Source organism: Bactrocera neohumeralis, chromosome 2 (assembly GCF_024586455.1).
Source record: "Bactrocera neohumeralis isolate Rockhampton chromosome 2, APGP_CSIRO_Bneo_wtdbg2-racon-allhic-juicebox.fasta_v2, whole genome shotgun sequence".
Lineage (NCBI taxonomy): Eukaryota > Metazoa > Arthropoda > Insecta > Diptera > Tephritidae > Bactrocera > Bactrocera neohumeralis.
In genome coordinates this window covers 30,291,504-30,311,143 of record NC_065919.1, presented here as the reverse complement: position 1 = coordinate 30,311,143, position 19,640 = coordinate 30,291,504, and the positions used below count along the sequence as shown (strand labels likewise).

Sequence of the window (19,640 nt, the reverse complement as noted above, 5' to 3'; positions counted from 1 at the left end):
ACCAGCATTTTTAATGATAACAAATCGTATATTTGCCGTGTTTCTTTGTTGACATTTTCAACACTCGGCAGGGCTAGGAAAGGCATGGTAAAGTTACTGAATTTAGTATATTGCATTTGGCTTGCTTCCCAACTGCCAGCAGTAAACTATTGTTTATACACACGCTTACATACATACATATAGGCATGCACTGCTACGTTAGAATTCGCTCGCATCGCCATTTGCTTGCATTAAACATCAGTTGGCGAATTCAAAGTGCACTTCTCAGTTTTGAACAAGGTAGTTAATCAAAAACAAAATACTAACTCATGCATGCTTTGAAGCCTGAAACGCGATTTTTTTTTTACTTTCTTATTTAAATATTAAAAATTGTATATGTAAAATAGAGCGAGTCGATTTGTTTTTCTATAAAATCGCATATGCGAGAAATGTTCTACGGATTATTCTCAACAACTTTGCCTAAGATAATATGGGTCTGAAACCGGATTTGAGCCAGCGATTTTTAAGTGAAGTTTTGAGTTTACAGAACAGTTCTGCAAAATTGCGTGCTCTTTTGTTTAACACGTTGAGGACGGCGCAGCTTTTAGCAGTCAGTTTCATCGGGAGGCCCCTAGAACGGTAAATAGCTAAGGTAGATGTCAGAGTGCGCGCGGAGAGCATTAGCAAGACGCAAAGCGCAACATGCGCGAGATCATGGCAGAGTGGGTGCTTTGAGAGAAGCGAGCTACACTGCTTTCCTTTAGTTGTTCTTGTTGCAAATGCACAAAAGTGCATGATTTTATGAAATATATCTGAATCAAAGCCTCATCGTGTTAATGAAAGGCAAGCTACGGGAAAATAAAATAACTTTAGGCTGAGATTTCACCCGATTTTATTCATTTTAAGCACAAATATGCACTGTTATAAGAAAAACACGGTTCCTCAATTTTATTAAGATAACTCACATATTGAATGATATGTAAGTATATGCGGTATAACGTCACCCGGAAGTTCGAAAATCGTTATATTAGGTATATTGGGGCTAAGGGAAGTATTGATCCGATTCAACCTATTTGTAACACACAGTCATATTACTATCAGGAAAGGATTCTGTCTAAATTTCAGTTATATATCTCACATATTGACCGATATTTTGGATAAAAGTCTACTATAAGCGCCGGGTCCACATATTCAGTACCTAGGGTCTTGAATAGTTTTGGTTCAATTTGAGCAATTTTTAGTCAGTGGCGCACTTCAAATCAATTATTCGTACAAAGATTTTTCATAATATAGTATTAATTAATTATTGACTTGTATACTGGAAAATGAAAGTTTCAATCGGAATTTAAAATAGTATTATATGGGAAGTGGGCGTGGCTGTAGCCCGATTACGCCCATTTTCTCACTACTATATCGATCGGTTGGGTCTCGAGATATGTGATTTCACCTAAAAGTGGGCGGCGCCACGCCCATCGTCCAATTTTGACCCAGGCTCTTTTAAACCCCTCTGCACCATCTCGGTGGTAAAACTTAAATGACTAACATATTTAGTTATTGATTTGTCGCGCATTTAGTAATTTTCAGCAGTCCCGTTACATGGGAGTAAGCGGGGTTATCATCCGATGTCATTCTTTTCACACTGTGTTGGTAGCTGTAGCTCTAGTGATTTAGAAGATAATTAAACTTATTACAAGGCGATACCACTTTTGTGCCAAATTAGAGCTTCATTCACTCGGACTTTTAAAAAGCCAGGTCCTTCTCCACCTGGTCTTTCCAACGGAGTGGAGATCTTCATCTGTAAAGGACCATAAATCTTTCGTAGAACCTTTCTCCTAAGGCGGACTCATCAGATGTTGTCATCGTCCATGCTTCTGCATGATACAGCAGGACGGGAATAAAGAGTGACTTATAGAGTTTGGTTTTTGTTCGTCGAGAGAGGACTTTTCTTTTCAATTGCTTACTCAGTCCAAAGTAGCACCTGCTGGCAAGAGTTATTCTGCGTAGAATTTTGAGGCTGACATTGTTGTTGCTGTTAATGCTGGTTCCAAGATAGACGAAATTATCTACAACTTCGAAGTTATGACTGTCAACAGTCACGTGGGAGCGTAGTCGCGAATGCGACGACTGTTTGGTTGATGACAGGAGATATTTCGTCTTGCCCTCGTTCACTGCCAGACCCATTTGCTTTACTTCCTTATACAGTCTGGAGAAAGCAGAACTAACGGCGCGAGTGTTGAGGCAAATGATATTAATATCATTGGCATACGCCAGCAGCTGTACACTCTTAGGATTGTACCTGCTCGATTAAGTTCTGCTGCTCGAATTATTTTCTCCAAGAGCACATTGAAGAAATCGCTCGAAGGGAGTCGCCTTGACTGAAACCTCATTTGATATCTAACGGCTCGGAGAGGTCCTTACCGATCCTGACAGAGCTTTTGGTATTGCCAACGTTAGTTTACAAAGCGGTGGTGTGTCCCAATTCTCTTCTCACGGGTCTTTTCCAAGATGTGGCGCATGGTGAATATCTGGTCGGTTGTTGATTTTCCAGGCCTAAAGCCACACTGATTAGGTCCAATCAGTTTGTTGACGATGGGCTGTAATCTTTCACACAATACGCTCGATAGAACCTTATATGCGCTGTTGAGGAGGCTTATCCCACGGTAGTTGGCGCAGATTGTGGGGTCGCCCTTTTTGTGGATTGGGCAGAGCACACTTAAATTCCAATCGTTGGGCATGCTTTCGTCCGATCATATTTAACAAAGAAGCTGATGCATGCTCCCTATTAGTTCCTCGCCGCCGTGTTTGAATAGCTCGGCCGGTAGTCCGTCGGCCCCCGCCGCTTTGTTGTTCTTGAGGCGGGCAATTGCTATTCGAACTTCTACATGGTCGGCCAATGGAACACCTACTCCATCGTCGTCAATTGGGGAATCAGGTTCGCCTTCTCCTGGCATTATGCTTTCACTGCCATTCAACAGGCTGAAGAAGTGCTGCTTCCATAATTTTAGTATGCTCTGGGCATCGGTTACCAGATCACCAAGATCACCCTTCCTTACTTGTTTTTTTTTTTAATTTTGTGAAATTATTTATTTACAATTTCTCAATTGACGAAAACTATTGAGAAGGGATAACACCTGTTTTAAAAATTTGAACAAATTATTAAGTAAATACAATACAATTGGTACAAAATTAAAGGTATTTGAGAAATATTTAATGTCTGCAGAATATAAAGCTATCCAAAATGCTGTTATGATATGGCCTATGGATTAATCGATAATAATTAATAAATATAATCGCGTTGTAAAACTTTAAATAGGATAGTCAACTTTTTCCATTGTGAGTTTGTTTGTCTATAGAGCACGTAAGTGGCGCAGCATGTCAGCTGCAGTGCAGCAAGTGGCACTCAACATAAGGCTTTGTGTCAAGTCTAAAAAGAGCGCGTTTATTATACTACGTAGGCCTCGACTGTCACTGCGCATTACTTTGTGATTCTGGAAAGCAGCTCAAATTGTATTTGTATGACAATTAATTCCTTTTGAAAGGCTTCCTCAACAATGCCTCCGACAACGACATTGCAGACAAATTAAGGAATATAAATTGCGGCGTGAGAAGATGCACGAAGAGCGCATAGGAATAGTGGCCCACGATGACATTTGGTATTGTCTTTAGCGTGAATAAGTCAATGAGCCATTGTGTGGCATTAAAAATACAGTTATTGTATGTGCTTTCAGAACATTTTACAAAAATAAACCTTTGAGTGGCTCATGTAGATCTAACGTTGATGGTATATACATAAATAAGTAATAATATCACAATTGGTTTCCAAATTGAATTAAGAACCCATGCAAGGCAACACATTTCCTGAAACGTCTTTCGTCAGGCATCGAAGTCATTTCGCATTTGCCAAAGAGTCTAACAAAAGACAAACAGCGATTTTGCACACGCTGGTCGGTCTTAAGCCTGTCTACCACTCACTTCTTCGCTGGTGACGAACAGCCTGAGGTGAAGTATCCTCCCACGTAAGGAAGGTTGTCCTTCTTACTATGCGCCCCCATTTAACTTGGCCCATCAGCCAGCATTTAAAAGATGTTACAAGGTAAAAAGTTTTGCATGAATAAGCTCCGCAAACTCTCGCAACTGAGCATCGACAAAGAAAGAAACTTACGACATAAACTAAAGTAAAACGGTAGAACAAAGTGATAAACGCAACAGAGAGGCATGGTGTACAAAATTTTAATTGCTTCAATGTAAACACAAAATCTTTGCTTACACCCTCCTCCACACACCCACCTCCGGCCATACAACAGGTACAGATACGTGAAAACGTGTGTATATTGTAGCATCTATTCAGCAAACTTTAAGAATGTATATCTTTTATGCATGAGTGCATCACTGCTTGGTGGTGTAAATATATTTTTTGTTGCATCACTAGTAGTTACGTATATGACTAGGAATGTGACGTCAATATAACCAAACATTGCAAATTCTAACGAAACTACCAAAAAGACTCAGATAAAGTCCTCCATTTTTAACGACAACCTCCGTAAAGGACTATGATCTAGGGGTATGCACCAGGATAATACCAGATATTTCAAAAAAAATTATTTTGCTAAGTCTGTAGAACTGTCCCTAATTACTATGCGAAATATGAAATATGGTCGAGAGATCGTTGAAGACATGTCTCGTTCTGAACGACCTTCGACCTCTTCAACTGATAAAAATATTAAAAAAGTAAAAGATATGGTGTTTGAAAATCGTCAGGCAAGTGTTAGAGAAATGGCAAAAGTGATAGATATTTTGGGTTTGAAACGTTACTACGTTAAACGTTACGTTGTTAATCGACTCGTCTCGATAAAACTGAATTTTTTTCAAAAATAATACCGCAGACAGGTTTTTTTGGACATGCTTGATCGAGCGAATTCCGATCCCACATTTATGGAGAGCATTATAACAGGCGAAGAGACATGGGTTTATGAGTTTGAGAAGCAAACAAGTAAACAGTCATCGGAATGAAGGAAAAAACCGAGCCGAAACCAAAAAAAAAAAAAAAACACGCCAAAACCGCTCAAAAATCAAGGTGATGCACATGCTTGTTTTCAATGTTCATGGTTTAGTGCATCAGAGGGACAGGCGGTCAATAAGGAGTTCTATTTGGTCGTATTGAGGCGTTTGCGTGAGAACATCCGTCGAAAACGGCTGGAATTGTGGAAGAACAGTTCAAGGATTTTACGCGATGATAATACACCATCGCATCGAGCTTCGATTGTGACCGAATTTAAAGCCTAAAATGCAATGAATGCAATTGATCAACCACCGTATTAACCAGATTTGGCTCCGCATGATTGTTTTTTTTTTTTTTGATAAAACAAAAATCGCGACAAAATAAATATTGATTAATAATCAAATATTTTGCGTTTTATTTACAATTTCCGGATACCTTTTTATGACAATGTAAAAAAAAGTAAGCAAGAGTGTAGTAGATCAAAATCTGGCACAAGGTTCAGGAGCTGCGATCAAATTTGTACTAAATGGCTCCAAGTTCTTTGCAAAAATATTCAGAAAAGAGACGATTGCTAAATAATTTCCATTACCCATTTTTCACGCCCGATTTCGTTCTACATAAAATCATAAAATTTTCTTGTTTTTGAAACTCAGAAATCGATCAAGGAAAAATTAAGAAACTCAAGCCATTACTATAATAATTTTATTTAATAATTAATTTCTTGCTCAGCAACTACTAAATACCAAATACCAAACTAAACGGTTATGTTCTCTGATATTTTTGTTTTAACAGACTAAAATCAAAAGAAATTTAAATGTACCTATTTTCCAATAAAGAGAGAAATGCTGAGCAGATTATGTGATGTCAGTGACCACACCCTTAACGTATGTATACTCGGTATATGTATGTATTTATGCAGCATTTAAGTTTACAGACATACCTTGTAAGGATGCAAAGTAGTAAATCTCAAACGCTACAAATGGAATTGTGAATGTGAGCAACTTTGGTGCCACACTTTACTCTAAAATAGTTTCTGGCACTTATCCAATGATTTTCCAACAAATGTTTTGGACAAGCCGTTAGCCAACTGCCTCGTAGGTTGCTTGGGCGCTTGGCGACCGACCACTAATATTCCGGTGCTGTCTATTTGGGTAAGTATTATTATTACTACTATTATTATTTTTGGTTATGTGGTTGGGATGGGTGCTACTCTACTTCAACAACATTTAAGTTGTATGTTCTCGGAATAGGAGGCAGATCGTTAAACTACTCTGTTCTATTTAAAAATTCATTAAGATTGAAAAACGGCACTGGGCTTTTGCCCTTTTTGTTATTATAAGCGCCAATATTTACTTTTATAGAACTATATAAGGTATATATGTGAATATGTACATACTTATGATACATAGATAATAGTATAGTAAGTACTTACATACATATGTATGTATATATTTTATATGGTTCCATTTTAGCAACCAAAGTGGTGAGCAAAGAAGCGAACAAACAAAATAATAGGAAAGTACTTGGATGCGAAATGGTTTGTTGGGGTCTATGACCGTTATGTGTCGCTGTGTCGCTTGTAATTGATTGTAGAATGCATAGTATTGGCACAGAGCACGGTTTTGCTCATTTTGTACCAGTGCACAGAATGTAAAGGTGAATATGAAAACAGCTAACAAACAAAATGGCAAACCGAAAGAGCACACACTCCGACAGGATGTAAGCCGCTTAGGCATAATTTAAAGAAAATCAACACGAGTGCATTTTTCTTGTAAGGATATCCATCTAGTATATGATTATTTTGACGTTTATATACTTATGTATGGCGAATTAAGCTGCGTTATAGCATATACAGACACATGTATAACAATTAAGTTAGACATTGTGACACAATGTGGATCCAAGCGCTGGTCATCTACCAACACTTTCGCAGACTCCAGGGCCAAGATATTGTAAGAGGTCTAATGAGCTCCTCGTCCTCTGGAAGATTCATTTTTTCCAGTAGGAGGTGTTTAACCGGTTATTGCTCGATCGACACCGAAGCGCAGTGTTAAAAATCTTACCAGATACCGGTTGCTTGAAAAAAGATGAAGTTTTCTTAACTGTTGAACTAGATGCAATTGAAATAAATCACTTAAGCAGACTTGAAATGCCACTTCAAGGGTATCATAGGACTTGACTTTAGCTGATCAAATGTTCAAGGCGCTATATAACCTAATAACTCAGTATAAGATTTAAAATCTAGTTTCGTTTCAACAAATTTTAGTATGAATCGAACAACTAACTGGCATAAAACAAACACAATCGAGTTGGGTTAGTAGCAACCTTAATGAAGTACTCACGTTATCTCTCGAATTGAATTCAACTACTACTATGTTTTTGTTGTTTTTGTATATTGGACTACAATCTTCACGCATGTAAGTTAGATTTTCTAACAATTAAAAAACCTAGCTTAAGCATATTACAAATGAGCTCCATTGTACCGTTTATTACACAAAAAAGGTGAATTATAGTAGCACTGCATACAAATGACATTGGACCTTCGGTCGCGCCAATTTTACATCATAAGATAAAGTAAATATTATTCCTATCAAATCCTAATAAGATTCAAATTGAAAACTTGGACTTTTCATTACTATAAATAAATTTTAAATATATGTATATGTTTTTGGGCACAGCCTTACCTGCACTTGGAACATGGTCACGGAATCATCTAGCATTTGTATGCGAACGGTTAACTTCTTGCCACCGCGATGTCTTGGTGTGGATGGTGTGCCATCGACTCCAGATGGCGTGCTCAACGAGTGAGTCATGCGTCCGCCCGGCACTCCCACACCATCCACACCGCTAACACCAACACCACCACCGCTTATGCCGCCATCTCGAGTCGCTGTACCCATATCGGCCAATGACATTTTGTAGACCAGAATTTTTATAAATTTTCAATACTCGCCGGTTCAACCACTTTTAATACAATTACTAATTGTATTACAAAACTATATCATTTAAGGGACTTTTCAACTTTTTGCACACTTTTCTTTTGATTTCTTTTGCTGCTTATGGCTTTTATTGAACTAATTAGTTTGGAATTAATCTAATCGAGTTCGGTTCCTATACAATTACTATATTTGCGTTCAATAACTTATTTTACTCACACAACAACTAAGTATATATAGACAAACCGAAATTTAATCTTTCCTATCGTTAATATTAAATTTAAAATGTTAATTTACAATCATTAGCCTACGTATTGCACCGTTAGTTCACATCAGGTTCTTCGTATTTCCGCTTTTGCGTTGCTTCATTGTCGAAATAAATCGATTTGTTTTTGTTTTTGTTTGCTTTTGGCTGTGTATTTATGTAATTTGGAATGAATATGGGCGTCTTTCGAATTCGATTGGAGTTGACGAGCGGGTGCGTTTCAGGTTGTTTAATAAGTCAAGCCTTGTGCTTGTGAATTTGTGTCGATTTTGGAAGTTTAGCGCTGGAACTTTGCTTCGCAGTTAATTTTGTTTTAAAATTTCTTAGAACAAAGTTAAAAACGATGTACTTGAAAGAACTGACTTATTTTTTCGTTGTAAATAGATCTTTTATTTTTGAGAAGAGTTATTTTAATTATCGCCCCATGATTAACTTTAGTATTTACATTGTTTCGATTTGCGGGATCTTTGACGTTGTTGTGCGACTCTGGTTAATCCTCATCGCTGCATAAATTGGATAACATAAAGCCTGTAAATATAAATTAAATATTTTATAAGTAAAGTATGTAATAAAACAAAAGTTGAAGTATACATACATACATATATGTATGAAGATAATATAAACAAGTAAGGAAGGGCTAAGTTCGGGTGTCACCGAACATTTTATACTCTCGCATGGTAAAGTGATAATCGAGATTTCATTATCCGTCATTTAAATATTTTTCAAATACCGTATTTTTGTAAAGTTTTATTCCGCTATCATCATTGGTTCCTAATGTTTATACTCGTATTATACAGAGAAGGCATCAGATGGAATTCAAAATAGCTTTATATTGGAAGAAGGCGTGGTTGTGAACCGATTTCACCCATATTTCGTACATGTCATCAGGGTGTTAAGAAAATATTATACACCGAATTTCATTGAAATCGGTTGAGTAGTTCTTGAGATATGGTTTTTGGTCCATAAGTGGGCGGCGTCACGCCCATTTTCAATTTTTAAAAAAAAGCCTGGGTGCAGCTTCCTTCTGCCATTTCTTCCGTAAAATTTAGTGTTTCTGACGTTTTTAGTTAGTTGGTTAACGCACTTTTAGTGATTTTCAACATAACCTTTGTATGGGAGGTGGGCGTGGTTATTATCCGATTTCTTCCATTTTTGAACTGTGTATGGAAATGCCTGAAGAAAACGGCTCTGTAGAGTTTGGTTGACATAGCTATAGTAGTTTCCGAGATATGTACAAAAAACTTAGTAGGGGGCGGGGCCACGCCCACTTTTCCAAAACAATTGCGTCCAAATATGCCCCTCCCTAATGCGATCCTTTGTGCCAAATTTCACTTTAATATCTTTATTTATGGCTTAGTTATGACACTTTATAGGTTTTCGGTTTCCGCCATTTTGTGGGCGTGGCAGTTGGCCGATTTTGCCCATCTTCGAACTTAACCTTCTTATGGAGCCAAGAAATACGTGTACCAAGTTTCATCATGATATCTCAATTTTTACTCAAGTTACAGCTTGCGGACGGACAGACGGACGGACAGACGGACGGACGGACAGACAGACATACGGATTTCGACTCTACTCGTCGCCCTGATCACTTTGGTATATATAACCCTATATCTGACTCTTTTAGTTTTAGGACTTACAAACAACCGTTATGTGAACAAAACTATAATACTCTCGTTAGCAACATTGTTGCGAGAGTATAAAAAGTACGTTATACGTTAAAATTAATGGTGTTTGAGTTACTTGGTAATAACAAAAAAAAATATAATTTTATTTTAATTACTTTGAAAATATATCTTTGAATAAATATCTTTATCATATATTTGGACTATCTATTTCTGTGAAAAGTTGTCTCTTGTTGTATTTCCATTACTTCTTCGATAACTCCGGGTGATATAGCGAAGATTTCGGAAGAAATGTTTGATTGAGCTCTCCAATGCTCTGACGATCACTGATGCTTTGCTTTCCGAAAAACACTATACAAATCAGGTGTGCTAAAATGTGGCTGACCAATTAATGACATATTTTTTTTACATAATTTGAACCGGTCGTAAATTTTTTTACAATGCTTGTAAATTACTTTGGAGAACGAGGCAATTCATGGCAGCATATTTAACCATTTTTTCAACATTTTCCGCAACTCGTTCTATAGATTTTTATAAATTAAAGTTAATCTATTCGTTTTAATAATTTCTTAAAACCATAACCGAAAGTTTTACTATATATTACTTATCTCCTAAGCTAACTGAATACGCAATTGTTTAAGTGCATAAATATTTATCTGTACTACAGTCATGGACAGAGAAATAGCACACTTTGAGAATGTAATAAAAAAATATATGTATTTTCGATATAAACAGAAAACAAATTTTATTTTTTCATTAGCATCACATAAAGTAAGAAATATGTAAGTGAGTTGTTTACAAAAAATTAAAAAGATTTATTCAATAGTTCTTTTAAAAAAAAATGATTAAGTTTCCCATTGCGTGTTTAGGACTGGAAACAGAAATAGCACAGTTGGCCAGTTCTGCGGAAATGAAATAAATTGATTAGAAATCTAATAAGTATTATAGCGTTTAAGCACTTACAACGTTAATATTTTGTTGTGTGCCCACAATTTTTGCAAAATTGCTTGGCATCGTCTGGGCGTGCTCCCCACTAATATCTGACACCTCGTTTGTGGGATTGCGTACCACGCCTTCTTGCATTCAGTACAAAGTTCTTCCGAATTTTTGAAATTTTTCTTGGCAATCTGTATCTTAAAGTCGTTTCATAAATTTCCCATCGAGTTTGGATCGGGACTTTGGGCTGGCCACCTCGGTACGTTAATACTTTCTTCAGTGAGTCAGTTCTTCATACTTTAAGCTGCGTGCTCTGGATTATTGCATGCATAAAAATCCAATTCACTGGCATCGATTCCAAATGGAATGGTTCTATGGTATTTTTGAGAATATTTAGGTATGCACACTGGTCCATTCTACCATCTATTCTTACCAATGATCCAACACCGTACCAGCAAAACGCTCCCCAGACTATTACGCTACCTCCGCCGTGCTTAACAGTTTTTGTATTGTGTCTGGAGTTATACGCCTGACACCTGGGACGATGGAGAAATGGTTTTCCATCCTATCCGATATGTTCTTTAGCAAAGTCCAGCCGTGCTCTTATATTTTTTTATTTGCCAGGTGTGGTTTTTTTCGACTCATTCGTCCAAACAACAGATCATCATATAGACGTCTTCGCACAAATCTACTGGATACGTTAAGCCCGAATTCGTTGTTTCTCTAATGATGGCTGTATCGACAAGTTCCATTGTTTTACGCCCATGAGCTTTGTGGATTTTTTTATTTTTGAGCAAATTTGGATCCCTTTTAACAAAATTGATGGCGTTGTATACCATTTTCTCGAACAACTCATAATTTCGGCAATCTGAGTTGGACTTTTGCCTTTTTGTAAGGACCAAATATGATTATACTTTTTTCCAGAGTACAATGCATATTTCTGCCCATTTTGCAAATATGTTATTTTTTTATAGTTATAGTTAAAACAGCGTATTTTTTTGCACGATTGCTAATTAATAATGAGTATTTGTACAAATAACTAAAAGTGTGCTATTTCATTGTCCAACCAAACTTCGTTACTCTCCGAGTAAAACGAGTAACAACAAAATAGTAGGCATGATAACGGCATACGCTTACCGTTATAAGTTGTGGAAGTCATGCCATACATGTGTAAACGTGGAAAATTGTTAAGATTCACTAACTTGATAAAACTGAAAACTTATTTGAATAACTTATTTTGAAAGTGTGCTATTTCCCTGTCCATGACTGTATATATCCCTACATACGTATCCCGTTCATCTTTTTTCTTCGGCTATCTAAAGACAACCCAAATTTGGTATAAAAATGTCACGAAGCCTTTGTATATGTTGGAGTTGCTCAAACAAGTCTGAGAATTTTAAAATGCATCAACTACATCAAACTACACCGACAGAGTAAACAACATTATTTTTCTGCCAATGCAGTATGTAGTATAGAGACGAGTCTATACCATCTTCGTGAAGCGGCTTTGCTATATGTATGTAAGTATGTGTATGAATATGTACTTAAAAAAGTAAACGTGTGGCACATTTGACACTACTACTACTTTTACTACAATTTGTGACCAAGCCCAGCGCAACGTCACTAACGAAACGAGACTGTTAAACTCTTCAATTGAAAGTCTTGCCATTTCTTGGAAATTAATTTACTTTCTGTCAAACCCACTCCATTAAAACTAACAGGTCGGGACTTCCATAATTTCTATTTCTATCATTCTTGCTTAAAACCCCTTTGGTAAGTTTGATTTTGTTGATGGCTTTTTATATGTCAATAAAAGACGTTTGAGATAAAATTTTGAGATAACTTGCCGGTAACCGAACAAAACTCGGTTAATTTTTTCATCCGTTACTGCTGAGCTTCGAAATCGCACACCAACCTACTCAGCTCAGCCGACGCGGCCATCCTTCATGTGTGATTATTTATAAAATATTATAGAAATGTCAACCATCACCAGTTTGCCAACTTCGCAACCGAACCAAACCAGCGACTTCCATCTTGGGAAGTCAGCGTTTGATGACAGGTTACCCTTCACTTCCTGCCGCAGCTGACGAGTTGGTCGGCAAGTATCATCTAGCATATAAGACTCCTACTCAGCAGTCTCAGTGCAGCTTGATAAATATGTTTTTAGCGTATTCATCACCGATAGTGCATTCGAATATATACATAAATAAAAGAAGCAGTGCTCGTGTATCTGTGGAGAGTTTACGAAAGGGTGAAACTCAGTGGCCACAGCACATTTGCGATTATTAATAGAAATTAGTACACGACACAGCATAACAGAATTCTTCTTTATGTACTTCTTTAAATTCCACATAAAAAATCCAAATTACATACACACATGTAGCCTGAATATGATAACTTAATGAGGTTTCAACAATTCACACTGCATATACATATGTATACTCTGGCGCTGCAGCTGTGCAGGATGTCCAATGCAACTGCAAGTGCCATAACAGACTCAACTTGCGCGTCTCTTGTGGATATAAACAGATTAACATTGATATAAAGACATGCGTCAAAAAAAATATAACGGAATTGCTGTTGACTCTCGTCACTTAGAAATTTCTCCCATAAAAATTATCCATTAATACCGAAAGCAAATTTTCATCTTAAAATAGTAGGCAGACAGTGTCATCAAGAAAAATGCACCGTTCCACAAATTAAAGAAAACGAAGGCAAAATTGCAAACAATTCCAAATTTCCATTGTAATATGCAGATGTGATGTGATGAGTGGAGGTCTTCCTCTTCTTCTGCTTCACCCGTCTGGTATCGCGTCGAATACTTTCAGAGCTGGATTGTTTTCGTCCATACGTACGACATAACCTAGCTAGCGTAGCCGCTGTCTCTTAATTCGCTGAACTATGTCAATGTCGTCGTATATCCTACTCAGTCCAAAGTAGCGCCTGTAGGCAAGAGTTATTCTGCGTTGGATTTCGAGACTGACATTGTTGTAGCTGTGAATGCTGGTTCCAGGATAGACGAAATTATCTACAACTTCTTCGCGGGAAGAACTGACTTTGTCAGTCGAATGTGGAGTTGCATTGCAACCGGGTGCCGGACCCAAAGTACGGCAGAGGTTTTAGATGGGCCTCGAGCCCTACCAAGGTGGTTAGTGTGTCCATGCCACACTGCCAATTGGTACTGAAAATGCTTACCCAGTTTTCAGGGCGCTGATCGACGCATTGTATTGATCCGTTGTGCTTTTGAGCACCGTGGAGTTAAGCTGTCGACAGCAGGATCCCACGTTAAACACAATCAGACGTTGTCAACAGTAACGTGGGAGCGTATTTGCTTTACTTCCTTATACAGTCTGGAGAAAGCAGAACTAACGGCGCGAGTGTTGAGGCCAATGATATCAATATCATCGGCGTACGCCAGCAGCTGTACACTCTTATAGAAGGTTGTACCTGCTCGATTAAGTTCTGCAGCTCGAATTATTCTCTCCAAGAGCACTTTGAAGAAGTCGCACGAAAGAAAGTCGCCTTGTCTGAAACCTCGTTTGGTATCGAACGATTCGGAGAGATCCTCCCCGATCCTGACAGAGCTTTTGGTATTGCTCAACGTCAGTTTACACAGCCGTATTATTATTGCAAGTTGCACCCGAACTTAGTCCTTGTTAATTATGCTTTTAAAGTTTTCACTCATTTTCAGCTTATTGTAAATTTATGTACCTTCACTATATTTTCTGGTCTAATTTTTCCCAACTAATAACGATTTTTTCGACATGTGTCAACGATTCTTTTTGTTACATTTTATCGTGGTTTCACTGTATGTCTTATGTGATATGTACGAACATCAATAAAATCTAAGAAGGAAGGCAAGGAAAAAAATTAAGAATAACAAATCACATTTCAAAAGAAAGACTGCATTATGCCAACGAGAAGCAAATATCTTTTAATACTTTAAAGCTGTGTGGAAGCGTTCGAACAAAATAAACCACATATACAAAAGAAAACAAATCGCTTTGGCTACTGTGTGTTTATCTTATGTACAGTGCGTGACAAAATGTTTACACAGATAAATGAAATTCCTAAATAACGTGAGCAAAACCAGATAAAAGTTTGGTAAAGCGTGTGATCATCTTTAAATATATTTGTCAAAATATGTTAAAGTGGCTTAAGAAAAATTGTATTTTTCTGGCCAACTCTGTGTATCGTTTACATTCCAGCTCGGAAACTTGACGTGGATAAACCAATTTGTCTAATAACCTTCGGTTAATAAATAATACGAAAATAAAAAAAGGTTGCATAATCATAACCATATATATGTATATACAAATCAAATGATGTTCTTTTGTGTTTTATTTTACCAAATATTTCACAACGTGTGTAGCAGGTGCGGTATGTTTGCTTTAGTTTTACACTGTATACTCCACCACAACGGGGCAATTACGGCTGCGAAGTTCATGAACCCGAACTGAAGATGTTTATTAGCTGCAACGCGGCCAGTCATTTGTGTTTATTTATTATGTATATCAAACAGATGTACTGAATTGGGTGAGCGCGATTCCACAATTTTCCTCAGTATTTAATGTTTTTCGCCTTTTTCGTAATTTCAAACAATTATTCTGGCTTTTTCGGTCTTAAACAAATATACTTATTTTAAATCGGAAATACCTTATTTGAAATATTTTTGGTACAATTGTTTTTATTTGTAAGAAAGTGTAGCAATAGCTGGTTCACAACTTGGAGAGTGGTGAATAAAACAAAACAACTAGCATAAATTACATAGGCTCCATACATTTTTTTACAATGAACAAAGCAAGCAGAGAAGAGGCGAATGGCAAACAGCTTTTAAACGAATTTAAATTACCATTTGGTTTGAAGATTTTAATTTCAATGTTTGTATAGCTTGTGTTAAAATTTTAAGAATACATAGTAAAATTTTTGATAAAAAAATATTAGTTACTTGCGCTCCACTGCGGCAATGACTCCGGCCTTCTCCGTGGTTGAAGCCTAGAAGATCTTTTGCGTACAGTAACCTACGGTCGAAAAAATTTGACAAATGGCGGCATTTTTTTAAAAAAGTTGCATTTTACGCAAATTTTGTTCTTTTTTAGTCGGCCATAATTCGATACAGATCAAAAAAATGGTACGTCATTGTATGGAAACTATGTATGTATATAAGCGCATAAAACGCAGAAAAAATTTGATACCGTTCAAATCATTTTTAATCGAGTAATCAGCGAATTTGAGAAATATTTTGTACAACGCGTTTAAAGATAAACAAATGACTCTGATTGGACTGTGCGCGGCTGCATTTCAAAAGTCTGTAACTCAAAAACTATTTGAGATATCGATATAAATTTTCAGTATATTATTTTTAAAAGTATAAACTATCGAAAAATGCATTATTTCTTTTCTTGGAACATTTTTTTTGACTCGTATAAACAATATGGTATGCGCGAAATATTTTACAAATTATGCGAATGATGATTACTTTTAAGCTAAAGTAAATAAAGTTTTTTTGATTTCTGATACTTGGTTTACACCTTTACGATTTTATAAGGTTTGGCTGTTTCAACCATTCACCAATGATCTTGTTTTAAATTTACTAAAAAGGAATATTTATGTAAAAACATTTAGCAACAGTGTATATTAAGGTTGCCACGATGTTTATAGCAGCCAAAAAGCAACATCACAGACCCTATAAAATATACAGTTATGTGCAAAATAATAAGGACAGTGATCTGCAGTTAATGAAATTAATGTTTATCCAGAAATGTGGGGGAATCAACGGCAATTGACTAATCAAATTAATTGAGAACAAACTAAAAATATGTTTTGTTTTCAGTTTAACCCATATTTTGCAAACGCTTGTTTTTTATTTGAATTTGTTGTCGAATTTGCGGTATTAACATGTGAAAAAAATAAGGACACTTCGCAGTTTACTATAAAAAATAAAATATTAAATAAGAAAGTAATTAGTTTTCATTCAATTGTGACAAAATCAATTTCTAAGTAGTTTAATATTTTGTTTAGAATCCATGGTTGTTTAAGGGGGTATTCTACTCTGGAATTTTGAAAAAATCGATTTTTTCATATAACATATCCTCGAAAGGATTTTTAAAAACTAAAATTATTTTAAGAGCTACAGCTACTTTAGTGACGCAGTACCTAGCCCGGTTCGGCCGTATCGACTTTTTAAAACGCGTTTTTCTCGAAAATACTTTTTTCCACACGGTACCGGCGTTATCTCAAGTTCTATACAACCGATTTACTTGAAATTTTGTGTGAACCTTCTTTATATAATCCTTTATCGTTCCTATAAGCATCGTGTTAAAAAAAGTGTAAAAAATGATTTTTATTTTCAGGCAGTCGCCATTTTTCAAAAAAAAAAAAAATTTTCGTGGTCCCTGAGGTAGGGACTATAACAGCATCCTTACTGATTAAGAATTTCTTTTGATTTTTTTTTCAGACCACCAGGAGAGTCAAGATCAATGTCACCATGCGCCATTTTTTTACACCTGTCTCTCCCCCCTCTAATTATTTTGATACGAATTTTGAATAAGTTGCCAAAGCTCTTCATTATTACTTGGGCACTTGGGCACTTTCCTCTTAAGAACTCTTTCACTGTATTCCACAAAATTTCAATGGGGTTTAGATCTGAGGACTGCGGTGGCCACTCCATTACATTGATATTATTGACCTTAAACCACTATTTTGTATACTTAGGCGTTTGTTTAGGGTCGTTTCTTGCATAAAGACTAAGGTGTGGCATATTCTCTTCAGCATACTGTAGCATACATTCCCGCTCCAATCCTCATGCGAGAACCAATCAGCAACTCTTGGTTCCTAGCACAGTCTATTCCGTGGGTCAAACCGCCATACGTCGGAACGTTACATCAGTTAAGTGCAATTCCTGCACTGGCTGGTGTCACTTCCCGGCGTCTTCCGGCCTGCGCACCAAACATGAGTGGAGTGAATCGGACGTTGCCCCATTCTGCAGGAGTCTGCCCCCGCAATACACAACAGTGGCGTCGCCAACCAACACCCCAGCCCGACAACCGCCCCTGCGGGTTCTGCAGCTGCATCAAATACCACCTACACGTCACTCCCTCACCCCCAGGATCACCCACGGACACCCGCGACAAAACCCGTGTTCAAATGCAACGAACTCCAGATTAAGATCGAGGAGATAGTTGCACTTATGAATCGGGAACGCGTATCGATAGCTGCGGTCCAAGAAACCAAACTAAACAGCCGCTCAGATCTTCTGAGTTGTGCAGGTTTCAACGTAATACGTAAGGATCACGAGCGAGATAATGGTGGTGGCCTAGCCTTCATATTGCACAACACCGTGCAGTATCGTCTAATCGATGAAGACATCGACCGCAGGGATACTACCCTAGAATGTCAGGGTATAGCTATCCGGTCAGGCGATGTCGAGCTCGAAATATTTAATATATACATCCCCCCAGTTACATGTTTGGGGAATGGAGCTGGCGGAACAGATTGACGATTCGACATTCTGCACAATAAATGACGAAGCACCCACCAGAGTTATGGGCACCTGTAATAGCTCGTCCGATATTACCATTGCTAGCTGTGGTCTGATAAATAGCATAACCTGGCGACCTATGCTAACTCTCTCATCAGACCATCTGCCCATAATTATCTCGATCGAGAAACCTCCTGATTTCGTTTCTGTGGACAACCGTACCTTCCTTAATTTTACTAAAACTAACTGGGTCGGCTTCACAAAATTTACCTTCAACGCTCTACCCATTCCAACGGACGTATGCGTTGGCGAACGTCGATTCCGCAAGCTACCGCTCGCTTTATCCCGGCTGGAAGAATAGCGGAAATCCGCCCCAATTTCCCAGCCGAAGCAGCCCCCGAATAACTGATTTCAATTTGGAGATTCGGCGTATGGTAAATCAACATAAGCGGACGAAATGGATAGAGCACCTGAAGTCCTGCAACCTCTCCACCGGTGTGAGTAAGCTTTGGGCTACTGTCAAAGCTTTGTCTAACCCGAAGAGACACGACGACCGAGTTGAAGTTCAATTAAATGGTCATGCCTCTTCGGACCCGAAGAACTGAGCGAGCTAGCCAGCAGTTTACAGTGCACCCTTCGATAGACAAAGCCAAGAGATGTGTTAACCGACGGCTGCGCAAAATGCCAAACGACTGCGCGCCACTTACTTTCACCGATGAGGAGGTTCAGAGTGTCATCAACAAAGCAAAATTCTCTAAATCCATTGGCCTTGATGGAATTAACATGCTAATGCTAAAGCATCTAGGCTCGACGGGAGTAAGTTATCTCACCAAGGTCCTCATCCTGTCGCTGACCACTCCTCAAATACCCGATGTGTGGAAAGTCGGAAGAGTGGTCCCACTACTGAAACCTGGGAAACCCGCCAACAAAGGGGAATCTTATAGCTCCGATAACTCTCCTCTCCCCAGTAGTGAAGACACTTGAGGCCTTGCTACTCCCGACCTTCACTCACCACCTGAGCCTAGCCAGCCATCAGCATGTATTCCGAAAAGTGCACAGCACTTAGCATCATAAACGCTCAGATAGTTCGTGGCCTCAACCAGAAGCCACCTTGCGAGAGAACGGTCCTCGTAGCGTTGGACTTGCCAAAAGCTTTCGACACAGTCAACCACACAACGCTATTGCAGGACATCGAGAAAACCACGCTTCCTCCAGGGTTAAAGAGGTGGACCATGAACTACCTGTACGGTCGTCAATCATCCGTCCTATTTCGAGGTGAAACAACTAAACTGAGAAGAATTAAACAGGGGGTTCCGCAGGGTTGCGTCCTCTCCCGGTTACTGCATCTCGAAACTCCCGCAGCCATCAGAGGGGCTTTCCATATCCTCGTACGCAGATGATTGTACGATATTGACGTCGG

The 19,640-nt window shown here is 38.0% G+C and overlaps 1 protein-coding gene across 5 annotated transcripts in view; it reads right to left on the bottom strand.

Moving 5' to 3' along the window:
• LOC126763171 (FERM, ARHGEF and pleckstrin domain-containing protein 2) overlaps window positions 1–19,640 on the bottom strand; it is a 72,586-nt gene that overhangs the window by 36,009 nt on the left and 16,937 nt on the right. For all 5 annotated transcript variants that reach the window (XM_050480468.1, XM_050480477.1, XM_050480486.1 and 2 more), the window contains one exon: window positions 7,663–8,707. In XM_050480468.1, coding sequence (XP_050336425.1) covers window positions 7,663–7,893 — 231 coding nt within the window. In that variant the 5' untranslated portion in view covers window positions 7,894–8,707. The remainder of the gene's footprint in view (window positions 1–7,662; window positions 8,708–19,640) is intronic.